Raw genomic sequence first — 12212 nt, forward strand, 5'->3', positions numbered from 1 at the left:
CAGATGTAAAAGCAGAATGCTCATGTGGGTGTAAGTAATGTTGCTGGGTTGAGAGTAGAAAGAAGGGTGGAACTTAACCTCGTAATAATACTTCCTAGCTATTAAATATATCAAGGCTGTCTTTGTAAGCAATATGCTATTCCAAATAAGGTTATATGGATTAGTTCTCTTGGTTGCAAGTCTTAATCAAAATCAGCTGACTTTAAATACTGTCTTAAAACCACCGTTAGTCGGTGGTCTTGAGAATCTCTGCTTTTAATTCAGCTTTGATGTGGATTTATGTAGCTTCATTGACTTTGCTGGTGTTACACTCACACAGGAGAGTATGTGTCAGTAAGGTCTGATACTCCTTTTCTCAGATCTCTATATAATAGTGCTTCATTTGAACAATACCTGTTTTACCAAGGGTAGGATTCATCTCGCATAACTTTCCTCAGGTTAGGTCGCTAGTCTATAGCAGTCTTCTAGGTTTTTTCTGTAGTCATCTCCAGAGAATAATTCATCTCTCCTCCCTCTGGATCATCTGGGTTTCGCTCACAGCACTGCTAATTTTCCACTGTCAATAGGGGAAGACCAGGAGACCAGCATGTGGTAGTTGCCTCTGTTTTAGATGGCTAAAGTTAAATGAGATGAAACCCACTTTAGGGTTACAGTGGTGCCCTGGCTGGATACTTATCGTACTGCGCTTTGTGCAACCCACGGCTAGAGATACTGCAGCCAAATGCAAGCTGATGAACAAGGCTGCTCAGAAGATGCTTGGAAGCACCATCTTCTCAATTTCATGTTATAAATCTTGGTTCATCATATTAGCCTGCCCTCCTGCCACTTACTGCTCAGGGTGGTTTTGGCATATAAGCCCTAAGTACATAGCTTATGTGTTACTTGATGTTTTATACCCTGCGATGCACCCTGTAGTGCATAAATTATCATGTTAATTCAGACTAAATAAGCCAGAAAGCCAACTAAGATGTGAGCCTCAGTTTCTATCTAAATCCCCAGTTTCTAGCTTTCTGGCAAGGATGTTCTTTAATAATTGGTCTCATTCATACTTTTAAGTCTTTCTGAGCCCTGCCCTGACCAACATTACTTGAGAAATCAAGGTTAGCTGTTTTAATATGCCATTGGCACCTAGTTGAGCCTGGAAAATCTTCCCCTAGCTTTTAGTGCCTTTGGCAGTACCTAGAACAGGTAAAATGGAAATGGTAATTTCGTTTTTCCAGTGGCAAGAAAATAATTTAAGCTTTCCTTTCAGAATGAAAATTTTAGGAGGCTCTTGCCAGAATTTAGTGTATCACTGCTTTACTGTTGCCCAATGCTACAAAATTAAACTGCCTTTGTATGTAAAAATTTTTTTAAAACCCTTGCTGGCTAATTAGAGCTGTCTTGAGTGAAAAGCATTAGAAATATGAATACAAACAGATATTTTTCACAATGTCAAACTAAGATTTTATTTGAAAAATTATAACAAAAACCTTCTGGGAATTTTAAGGTTATAATCCATGAAGTTTTGAGAGTTCCTTTGCACTTAGAGAATGTAAATGCATATGTAATGCCCACATATATAAGGAGAATTATGTAAGGAAAATATTATTTGGTCTAACAACTAAATAGGAGCCAAGCAGAGACCTTCTACCCTAAACCATACCCATTACTGCCTCGCATATTAGTGTTTTGATAAAGCATGGTCAATACAAATATCAGTCTGGCATTTTCCTCTTGAAAGATAAACCTGCCTAGCCACACAGATTAATCAGAAAAAATAAAAGAATAACCTTTTATAATTTTAACAGGACGGACATTTCCAAAGAAGGGTCAGACGTGTGTGGTGCACTACACAGGTAAAGGCATGTTCTGAATATTCTTTTGATACCAATTGCCTTGCATTCAAGAGTGATTTGCCATTTTAAATGTGCTTGTTGTATTTTTTGCTTTGTTCTGTCACTCATAATCCATTTGATTGTATTTTAATGTGTTTCCCGTATATTTCACTTCTGGCTAGCAGTTCCAGCAGTTCTAGATGCAGGATCTAGATGTGCCCGCTAGCAGATTTGCCGAGTGAGGCGTTCAATGGTGAGAGGTTAACAGATGAAACTGTGGACCTGATTCTTTAAGCCATCATACTAGCTAATGAAATCAAGCATGAAACAGGGAAACTGCTGGGTTCATATATTTCCAGCCTCTGATCTTGATACAGATAATTAATTATTGTATATATCTTAAAAGCATGTGTCTATGTATTGGCAGTAAAATTCATTCCAGATTGAAGAGATCAATACAAGGTCTATTTTACACCTGCTTTATGGACTTGTGTGAATCTTAAGTGGTGAGTTAGTTAATGGAGCTGTTTATGCTGCACCTTTACACAGTGGGAAAATGTCCCTTAAATCAGTTTGTAACATTATGTTTTGTATACGGTTATGTAAATTGTCAAAAGAATGCAAAGACCTCTGCAGTCCGAGTTCCCAGCTGGGAAGTTAACATCAAGAGCTATCATTTTATGTGGTCTTTTCCTTAAGAAGGCAAAACAGGTGATGTGGGGATGACAGCTACTGATCTGGGCCTAGATCCATGAGGTAATGTTTTCCTCTAGCATTTGGTGTTATAGTAAAGTTCTCACTGGTAACTGTCGCTTTCTTTCAGTTTTGTATTTGCTTCTGTAGCTTACAGCTGGAGCAAGGTGGAGAGCATTTTCTGGTAAATATAACCAATGAAGTAAACCTGTTTGTCTTTTGAAGAAGCTTTTTTATACAGTTTAAATAATGTCACTCTTCAGAAGGTTATATGGGAGTCAGTGCACTGGCTTGGGATATAGGATGTCTGGGTTTAAGCTCCTATACATTTGTATATTCAGAGTATTTTGATCTGATGAGGATTTCTAGTTTGAATTAGAAGTTAAACACATGGGTCTCCCATGCCAGTCCCAGCTCTTACAGAAGTTCCTCTGTAACTTAGATCTGAAAATAGATGTTTTCAAACTATTTTTGTGAACATGCTGAAAGATATGTTTCTGTTCCGGTCCAAGCTTCAAAAGTTTTTATGAAATAAAATTGTCACCTCCCACCCCCAGTTAGTTCGAGTTAAATTTAAATGTCAGAACTGAAATAGGAAAAAAAAATTGAGGCTGGTGGCTCCCACAAAGCACAATTTTGCTGGATAATTTCAGAGAGAGTGTGAACAGTAAATGTGGAAAGATAACAAGATGCTGCATACTTTTATTGATATCAGATACCATCTTAGATGAGGCTATCATAAGCTGGATTTGACATAAAAGACTTTATGAAAACTCATTAAATCAATCTCCAGTGTAAACTGTGCTTCCTCCATATACCTTGCTGTTGGTTCTATGCAACCCCTCTAACTCCCAGATTAGAACAGATATCAGAAGCAGCTCATTGTCTCAGTACCAGCACTGTTGCGATGTCTAAGCAGTCTTTGGTGGTCATATTTTTAAAGGCAGCCTTTGGTTAGCGGTTAAAGTGTTTTCTTCCAGTGGTCTGTAAAGCATGTAGGAAAGATGACATATGAATGTCAAGTTTTAATGTAAAACTGGTTTATCTGAATACAATATAACTTCTTTTTATACTGATGTAATTCTGGATGTGCCTGGGATTCATCTTGAAATGGTCTCTGTCTTATTTACATGATTTCATTAGGCCTTACTGTACTCAATGCTTATCCTCACCGCACTCCTGTGAGTCCCGCTTTAGGAAGCGGGTAGCTAAGTTACAGAGATGCCCACAGAGATATCCAGAACATCTATCTTGTCATCTAAAATGCGAGTTAGGAAAAATTAAGACACCTAGGTGCAAGGAAACAATCCAGAAACCCTGCTTTCCAGAGCTGCTAATATTGGGATCGTGTAAAGCTCACAAGTTGTCTCCATGTTCAGCCTATGGGTCACTCTGGAACGAGGCATGGATACCTGTAGGGAGGTGTTGTAGTCTGGGAAGTGAGGGAACCATGCGCTGACTGGACTCCACCAAGATCTAGAGATCATTTGGATCCTGAGAGGAGCCTGACCTCACTGGAGTGCTCTGAGCACAGCTCTGAATCCAGCATCAAGCACAGCAGAGAGAGCTGCTTTCAGTTAAAAACATGGCCTGTGGGAGCCCACTTTATGTATAATAACTGAACAGTTGTTTCGGACATGGCAAACCTATGCTCAGTTGCCTTTTCCAATAGAAGAGGGTCGTAGCCCTATTTGCCACATCCTTAACTTCGACCATTCCATTCTTGGGGAGGAGGAAGCTGAAATTTCCTGCTCCCTGCAGTTTAGCCTGAGGCATTCAGCAGTGAAGAATGCAAGAGCCATGGGCAAGAAAAGGAGCAGGCAAAGAGGGTGAGTACTTGGCTCAGGCACTAATGCAGAAATATTGAAGGAGCTGTATTCTAGTCCCTGTCTTCAGGGATTAATTTTGTACTTTTTTTTTTTTTTAAATCCAATGATTTTCCCAGGTGATGGTGCCTAGTCTTGACAGCTTGGTGAGCCACGTAACTTCTTGCAGCAGCCCTTCCACTCACACACACACACACACACACACACTCACACTCTATGTGGTGATACAGCTCCTTAGCACAAACATGGTTGGTTCCATGATTCCCTGAGGGCTGGGGTTCTTGTGCATGTATAGAAAAAAAACATTGCCTGTCCACTAATTATTCATGTGACGATGGTTCCAGCGAGGAGGAGAAGACTAGAAGGGGCTTGCTTCTGCCAGAGCAAGTTACGAATTTTTAAGGAGACTCAAATGAGGAGTGGACTGTGGGCTCTGTTTTGTCTTGCTACCTCGTCTTGCCTTCCCTCTCCAGGAGTCTCATAGATGTGCGTTTACCATGTGATGGGGAGCGATGGCAGAAAGCATGGACGGGAGGGGACTGCTGGCACTACAGAAGTAAAAGGCCTGTAGCTTGCTTCTGAAGCGTCTTTGGGAAAAAGGTTTTCAGGAGCAAGCTATCTACATGAGTTGTCCTGGCACTCCATGCTGGAAAAACTCCAGAGAGGACCCAAGGCTGGTACCCTAGATGTTTGGTAGTCCTATCTGCTCATGCTCCAGAATCTTATGATTCATGCATCGCCAAGGTATGGATTCAGCAGAGTAGTCTCTAGTCTGATGACCCTACATTCCAGAGAAGTGGGAAGTGAGAACTGGAATCTCCTCAAGATGAAGGAGAACTGTGATCAAGTTTTACACTTTTGCTGTCAGTGCCCCAGCTATTAGGCTGTTATATGTGGGAGCTTTGCCTCTTTCTCTCCTTGTTTGACTAGATGCGTAATCTCAGGAGCGGACTTTGTGGTCTGATCCCCAAACGCATTGTGGTGCCTTAATGGACAGACCGAAGTTCCAGTGGCAGGAGGAGTTAAGGTGCAATCTCACTAGGGAACAGTTTAGAAGGAACCTCTTAGTTTAAGCAAATCTTTTTCTTTGGTTTTTTTTTTTTGTGGTGTGTTTTTTGTTGTTGTTGTTGTTGTTTGTTTGTTTTTGTTTTTGTTTTTTTTTTCCTAAGAAGTAGTTCTGGACTGCTTTACAATTAGAGCAGGATTTTTGGATTACCCTTCAGAAGTACCTATACTTGCCCATTCTGACTACATAAGATGCCTTAGTACCTAACTTTGGTACTGTAAATCACTTGCTAATTTTTCAGCTTTGCACAGCCTGAGTTAAGTACACAAATAGATGCTCAACATTATTGCAGAAGGTTATATAGGAGGACTGTGACAGAACATGAAACAGAGTCCTGATCTTAGTATGTGATGTGAGAATGTGGTCAGATTCCTGTATGTTTTACCTTTGCTAAGAAATTTAACAAATGTAATGATTTCTTCTTCTCAACCAGCATCTATGTTGTGTCTCAAAAGTTACCTGATGCAATATTAAAAGTAATGGGATTAATAGATAAGGTAGTGCATTGGCACCGAAATGTATTTCCAGCAGCAATGGTTTATGTCATGTTTTTGTCAGAGATTTCATTGAGCAAGCTTCTGAAAGCCTTTGGCAATCTGCTTACTCCTTCTGTTTTCCATCTGCAAAATGATAGTTGTAGTTTGTCTGCCTCGTGTAGATAGATTGCAAGCAATCTGGGATATGAACTGCCTTCTTCTTCATGCCTAATGTAATGGCGTCCTAATCTTGACTGGGTTTTCACGTTTCATTGTAGTACTGACAGTAATACAAGTAAACAAATTACAGTGTCATTAGTCCTGGAGTGTATCAACAGAAATGAGGCATTTTCTGCAGTTTTGTTTCCTGTGGTTTAAATTTGTTGACTCTGGCAACAGGAATTAGCAGTGCAGAATTTTCAAAGATTTATGAAGGTAATACGAAATGCGTATTTCTTTTAGTTAGAAATGCCCTTAAAACAAAACCTTTGCTGAGGTTGTGAATACTCTGGAGACTGTGGCAGTGGTAAAACCTGCACTCTGGAAAGCTGAATCCCATTCCTGGCCCTTCTCTTGGATGATGATGTGCCCTCAAACAAATTTTGTGTATGCTAATCCCAAATCTGCTCTTAATAGTGAGAGGGCAGCTTTTTTTCCAAGTTATTCAGAGCTGGCATTCTCTTGTGTTGTCCCACGTAGCTTGTGGCAGAGCTGCATTCTCAACCTCTTCATCCTGTAAATCTGTGATAATAATACAATTACCCTTTTTAAGGAACTGATGATATTCAATATTTCTGGTGTGCTGGGACAGACTTGTTTGAGTGAGACTATAAAGGCACATTAATCATTAATTACTTATTAAAGTGGACTTCTATTGGACAGGATTTTCCATAGACTTTTTAGGCTAGGACAATGGCCACAAAATTGCACCAAATAAATTTGGAATGGAATGGAATGATTTTCAGTTGGAAGGGACCTACAATGATCATCTAGCCCAACGGCCTGACCAAGAGTTAAAGCATGCTGTTACGGGTGTTGCCCAGATGCCTCTTAAACACTGACAGGCTTGGGGCATCGACCACCTCTCTAGGAAAAGAGAGGTGTTTGACCACCCTTTCGGTAAAGAAATTCCTCCTAAGGTCCAGTCTGAACCTCCCCTGGTGCAGCTTCAAACCATTCCCACGTGTCCTATCACTGGATACCAGGGAGAAGAGATCAGCACCGCCCTCTCCATTTCAATACTGAGAAGTTGATTTATAATTTTTTTAAATGCTTAAAGTGAAATTCGCTATTGAAATGAATGAATACTACTCCGTTTATTTCAGCTGAGCTGTAGAAATTCATTCTGTTTTAGGAAGCAGGCCTTTATTTAAAGAAGAATAAATGATTAATCTGAGGACAAACTCGTATCATCTTCTTTTCCAGTATATTACCAAAATTACTTTATATTGTTTCTTTAGCTTTGGCAGTGGTGTAGTCTTGAGAGTTATGATTGTGTCTGGGAAGTTGAAAGCTTTCTTTTTTTTACCTTTTTATATAACGAAAGAATACTGCGTAGATGCAGATTAACAGCAATCTATAGAGTATGCTTGATTTATCATGATTAAAAAATGCATTTTCCATTTAACACAATACAAATATAATGCAATTCCCTTGAAATAATTCTTGCCAAAAAGAGAATAGATCTGTCTATTTTTCTTGGATCAAAATCAACTCACTCTTAAGCATGTGTAGCAATAGCCGGAGATTTGTCTATACTGACATACTCCCCAAAAGACTAACGTAAATTCAGAATAACTTTGAAGAGTATCATATATTTGCCTGTGAGCCTTGATATCTGCATGAGTGGATGTACATTAGCTTTGTGTGAAAGCAGTTTGTGCCAGGCGAGTACAGCAGTATGTTATTTCTCTGGTCCTGCTTTCAGAAACATCTATATCACTTCAGTGGGAGCTGTGCATGTGTATCTGAGAGGAAAATTGAACTAACTAAGGAATTTAATCAAAATTCTTTGTCTCCAGGAAGCTGTCTAGCTGGGTTTGGAAGAGGATAGTGAACACTACAATTAGAGTTATCATTAATAAGAATTGTATTGTAACAGACATTATAATTGAGCCTTGAATTATAGCCAGCTAAATCTTGATTACCTAGAAAGAACTGAAGTGTTTTATTGAACATGTTCCCAAGATATATTATACCAGGAGATTGTGATATCTGTCCATCTTTTGGTGCCTGCCACTTTTCTGTATTTTTTTTTTTTTTTACTTAAAGTAATCTCTTCAGATTGCCCTGGTTTGAAAGGATGAAAGCATTTTACTTCTGCAGAGATCTTGGTGGCAGCTAAGCACTTAGAAGCATCCTTTCTCTTTGGTGAATCGTAACTGCAAAAAGTAGTTTTGCTCCTCAGTGAAGAATGTAGTATTTTGCTGCCCCTCAGAAATGATTTCCAAGTCTTAAAACTCTCTCAATAAAAGGAGTAAAATTCTTGTGTTTGCTTATTTAATGTAGATTGGGTACCTCTGGAAATATTTTAGCAGTGACTTCAGCCTGATAGTGATTACAGTCAAGAAGCAAAAGTTTGAGGTGGAGAGATTTCTCCTATGCATTTTGCTGCCAGCTCAGTGACTGATTTCAGGTATATTATGTGCTCTTTCATTTCTAAAATGTGACAGAAAAAGGAGGCTGTGCCTTTCAAAATTGTCATGAAATTAACGTTTGCAAGTACTGTGAGACTCACTGTAAGAAGAGCCTATTGACGTGAAAAAATGCTTTGATGAATAAAAAGATTCAGAGATTTGTAAGAAAAAATGTAGTAACTTCAGCGGCTGAATTAGTGACTTTAAATTGACAATACCAGATTGTTGCCTGATGTAAAAGGATCAGTGTAATAAACTGTAGCCTTAAGTTTCCCAGTTGCTCCTCCTTTGCACAGAAAGCTGCATTGCTGTGTACTGAGCCCGTCGCTTTCACTGAAATTACTTGTGGTATTAGATGCTATTTAGTGTCTGTAAGTAAAACAGAAAAGGAGCTTGGAATTATCCAACAGCGTTCTTATTGGCAACCTCAGCTGAGAAGTGGTGGTTTGACTAAGAATTGGAAATCTCTTCCATTGAAGGTGGTCCCTATGGCACTGAGGTGTTATTTGGATGGCTGCTAATATGCTTTGTGCAAAGAAAGGGAAGACTTCAGGATTGCCTGTTAACACTGTCTTATATTCGTTTAGGAAAAAGACAGGATGAGTTTCTTTCTTGCAGAGTAAAGAAGATTATAAAGAGATTTCTTCAAGATAACATACACGGGCACTTCCCCCCTGACAGAGACTTCTTTTGTCAGCATGAACCATGCTGAATGATTTGGTGGCTGCTAGCTTTGATTTTAGAGCACCTACTAACCTCTACAGGATTTCCTTTCACAGAGGGATTGTAGCATCATGCTCCCTTCCTATTGTGCATAGAAATGAAACTGCTAGCAAATAATTAAACCTCCTACTCCTGCCTCACAAAAGCCTGTAGAAGTGGAGTTCAAGATACTGAAAAAAAAAAAAAAAATAAGGTTCACAAAGCAGATCATCTAAAGTCCCAGAGAACTAATAGCCTCTGTTCATCAAGTTTTTAAAAGCTCAGAACTGATCCAAAATAGTGCCATCTCTTCAGTAAATTAGATTCTTGTTTTCAAGCAAAATATTTTTGCCGGGTCCTCTTTGCATGTATTTTCAATGATCCCAGTGTGCCACTCCACTTACTTATAGCTCATATGTATATTTAGGGACTATGACTCCAAAAGTTTGCATCAGTTCTTGGTCATTAGAATTCCAGGTCCTCACAAGAATGACATCATTTTCTAATAACTTATGCCCCCCCAAAATGAAAGAATTGCTGAAACAGCTGTTGGAACTGGGGCTGCCTTGTGCAGTGACTAGTATTTGTTAGTGTAAAATGTACAAATGATTACTACATCAGCTAAATGAGAAACTCTATCAGCTGGCACCAGTTATAGGCTTGTCTCTCTTTATTGACAAAATAGAACTGACATCGCTGTATTTACCTAATTAAGAAGTCTAAATTGAGAGGTAGGTACTTTAGGCTACCTAAATAGTTAGCCTTTGGATATGCCTCTTTCTCTATTGATTAGATCAAGAGCTTAATATGGTTCCTAAGTCAGCTAGGCAGTGTTTGTGGAAGGGTTAATATTTTTAATTAGACAACATGCGGTGTCATCCCTGTGCAGTGGATACATGGCAGCCACGTTTCAGGTGTGTCGCCTAAGCAGTTGCTGTGTGGCCAGAGATCTCCGCAGGCCTGTGATCTTCAGAGCTCGGTGGGTTGGTTCTAGTGCTGCAGTGATGTGCGTGGGAGATCCTGGGGGGGGACACCATTGCCAAGGATCTCATTCAGTGCCTGTCTTTTGGCGCTGGTAAGCAGTTGAACAGGCGGCCTCAGAGAAAACATACTTCTGGGGGAAGCGGTGATTCAGCGCTGGCATGAGTTCTGCTGAGTCTCGCTGAACCAGTGCCAGGGGGCTGCTAGGGGGCTTTATATTGAAAGCTACATCTCTCAGTTAAGATATATTATTTAGCATTAGTTACTCAAGGGCATTGTAAATCTTACTAATTTTTTTTTTTTTTTTTTTTTTTTTTTTTCACAAGACTTCTGGCTGCAGAAGTTTGTACTCTCTTGCATAGCATTCAGCGCGGGGGATCTTAAATGTCTTAACTGTGGTGTCATCAGGCAGAGCCAGTGGATCCTGTGGCTGAGACAGCAGCAGATCCCTGCAGTCAGGCAGTGTAGTCCTTTATTGTCCATCCAACATTCTGCATCTTCTAAAACTCGGTGTTAACACAGTGGTTGTGAGGCACATTGGATTTGTAGCTCTCCTTCTGTCTCTGCTTATGGTATCCCAAGTCTGATTTCCATTTCCAGATCTTTTGCATTTAATCTTGCATACTTAGTGGTTCTTAGTTGGCTCTTGCTGCTTTAAATCACTTCCCTTTGCACATTTAATGATGCGACTGCCTTGATTTAGCAGGATTGTCTTCTTTTATTCTGTTCTCAGTGAGAAATTGAAGACTTTTGGTTTGGTAAGGGTGATTTCCTCCTGGGCAAAGGAAAAGGCCTAACACTTAATTAGTTCATCTTCCAGTCTATGATTGCTACAAACAGTACGCTCCCTGATGCATTGGTTCTGTTTCGTTTTAAATGACCAAAGTGATAATGCTATTTTGCTACTTCCAAACCCATTGAAGCTGCTGCTGTTGCAACAATAAAAGTAGCAGCTTTCTGTTAAAATTCTTTACCCTGCATTAGGAAAAAAAGAGGAAACAACAAAAACAAACCACAAAACGAACAAGTGGTTGTTTGGAAATGACACTATAGTACTTTATAGATATTGTAGTTAGGGGAACTTATATTTTCATTCTCTTCTGTGGATAAATTTCTGTTTATGCTATAAGAATGGGTTTCCAGGAAGAGAGGAGGGCCTTGTACTTTCGGAGGTGAAATCTGGCCATATCTAGGGCACATGAATGAAAATAGAAGATGAGTCACACAGTGGACAAGGTCCTGAGGTACCGCCACGAAGTGTTGCCATTTCCAGACTGGAACGTACAATTTTCAGCCTGAAGAACTGAAGTAAATTTTGTTGTTGTGAAAGCTGTAATTTTGGTGGAAAAGTCTTTCCCACAAATTTTATTTTGAATGTTGAGGATCTGAGACTTAAATTTCTAGGCTAGCTGCCAACTCTGTATCATGGAATCACAGAAGGGTTTGGGTTGGAAAGTACCTTTAAAGATCATCTAGTCTTACCCCCCTGCCATGGACAGGGATATTTTCCACTAGATCAGAATCACAGAATCACAGAATCACAGAATTATCAGAGTTGGAAGGGACCTCTAGAGATCATCTAGTCCCACTCCCCTGCTAAAGCAGGATTGCCCAGAGCACATTACTCAGGACTGCATCCAGGCGGGTCTTGAAAATCTCCAGGGAAGGGGACTCCACCACCTCCCTGGGCAGCCTGTGCCAGTGCTCTGTCACCCTCACCGTAAAGAAGTGTTTCCGTGTATTTGAACGGAACTTCCTGTGTTCTAACTTGTGCCCATTGCCCCTCGTCCTGTCCCTGGGAAGCACTGAAAAGAGCCTGGCTCCATCCTCCTTCAACCCACCCTTTAGATACTTGTATGCCATAATAAGGTCTCCCCTCAGCCTTCTCTTCTCCAGGCTAAAGAGTCCCAGCTCTCTCAGCCTTTCCTCATAAGGGAGGTGCTCCAAGCCCTTAATCATCTTAGTTGCCCTTCGCTGGACTCGCTCCAGCAGTTCCCTGTCCCTCTTGAACTGGG

General features: G+C 40.1%; 1 protein-coding gene across 3 annotated transcripts in view; it reads left to right on the forward strand.

The window, feature by feature from the left end:
- Positions 1–12212, forward strand: part of FKBP1B (FKBP prolyl isomerase 1B) — a 79585-nt gene that overhangs the window by 33062 nt on the left and 34311 nt on the right. For 2 of the 3 annotated variants that reach the window (XM_082481161.1, XM_082481160.1), the window contains one exon: positions 1791–1838. The exons of the other annotated variant lie outside the window; for it this stretch is intronic. In XM_082481161.1, coding sequence (XP_082337287.1) covers positions 1791–1838 — 48 coding nt within the window. The remainder of the gene's footprint in view (positions 1–1790; positions 1839–12212) is intronic. 3 annotated transcript variants of the gene reach the window in all.

This window comes from Vanellus vanellus, assembly GCF_965231255.1.
Source record: "Vanellus vanellus genome assembly, chromosome: 3".
Classification (NCBI taxonomy): Eukaryota; Metazoa; Chordata; class Aves; order Charadriiformes; family Charadriidae; genus Vanellus; species Vanellus vanellus.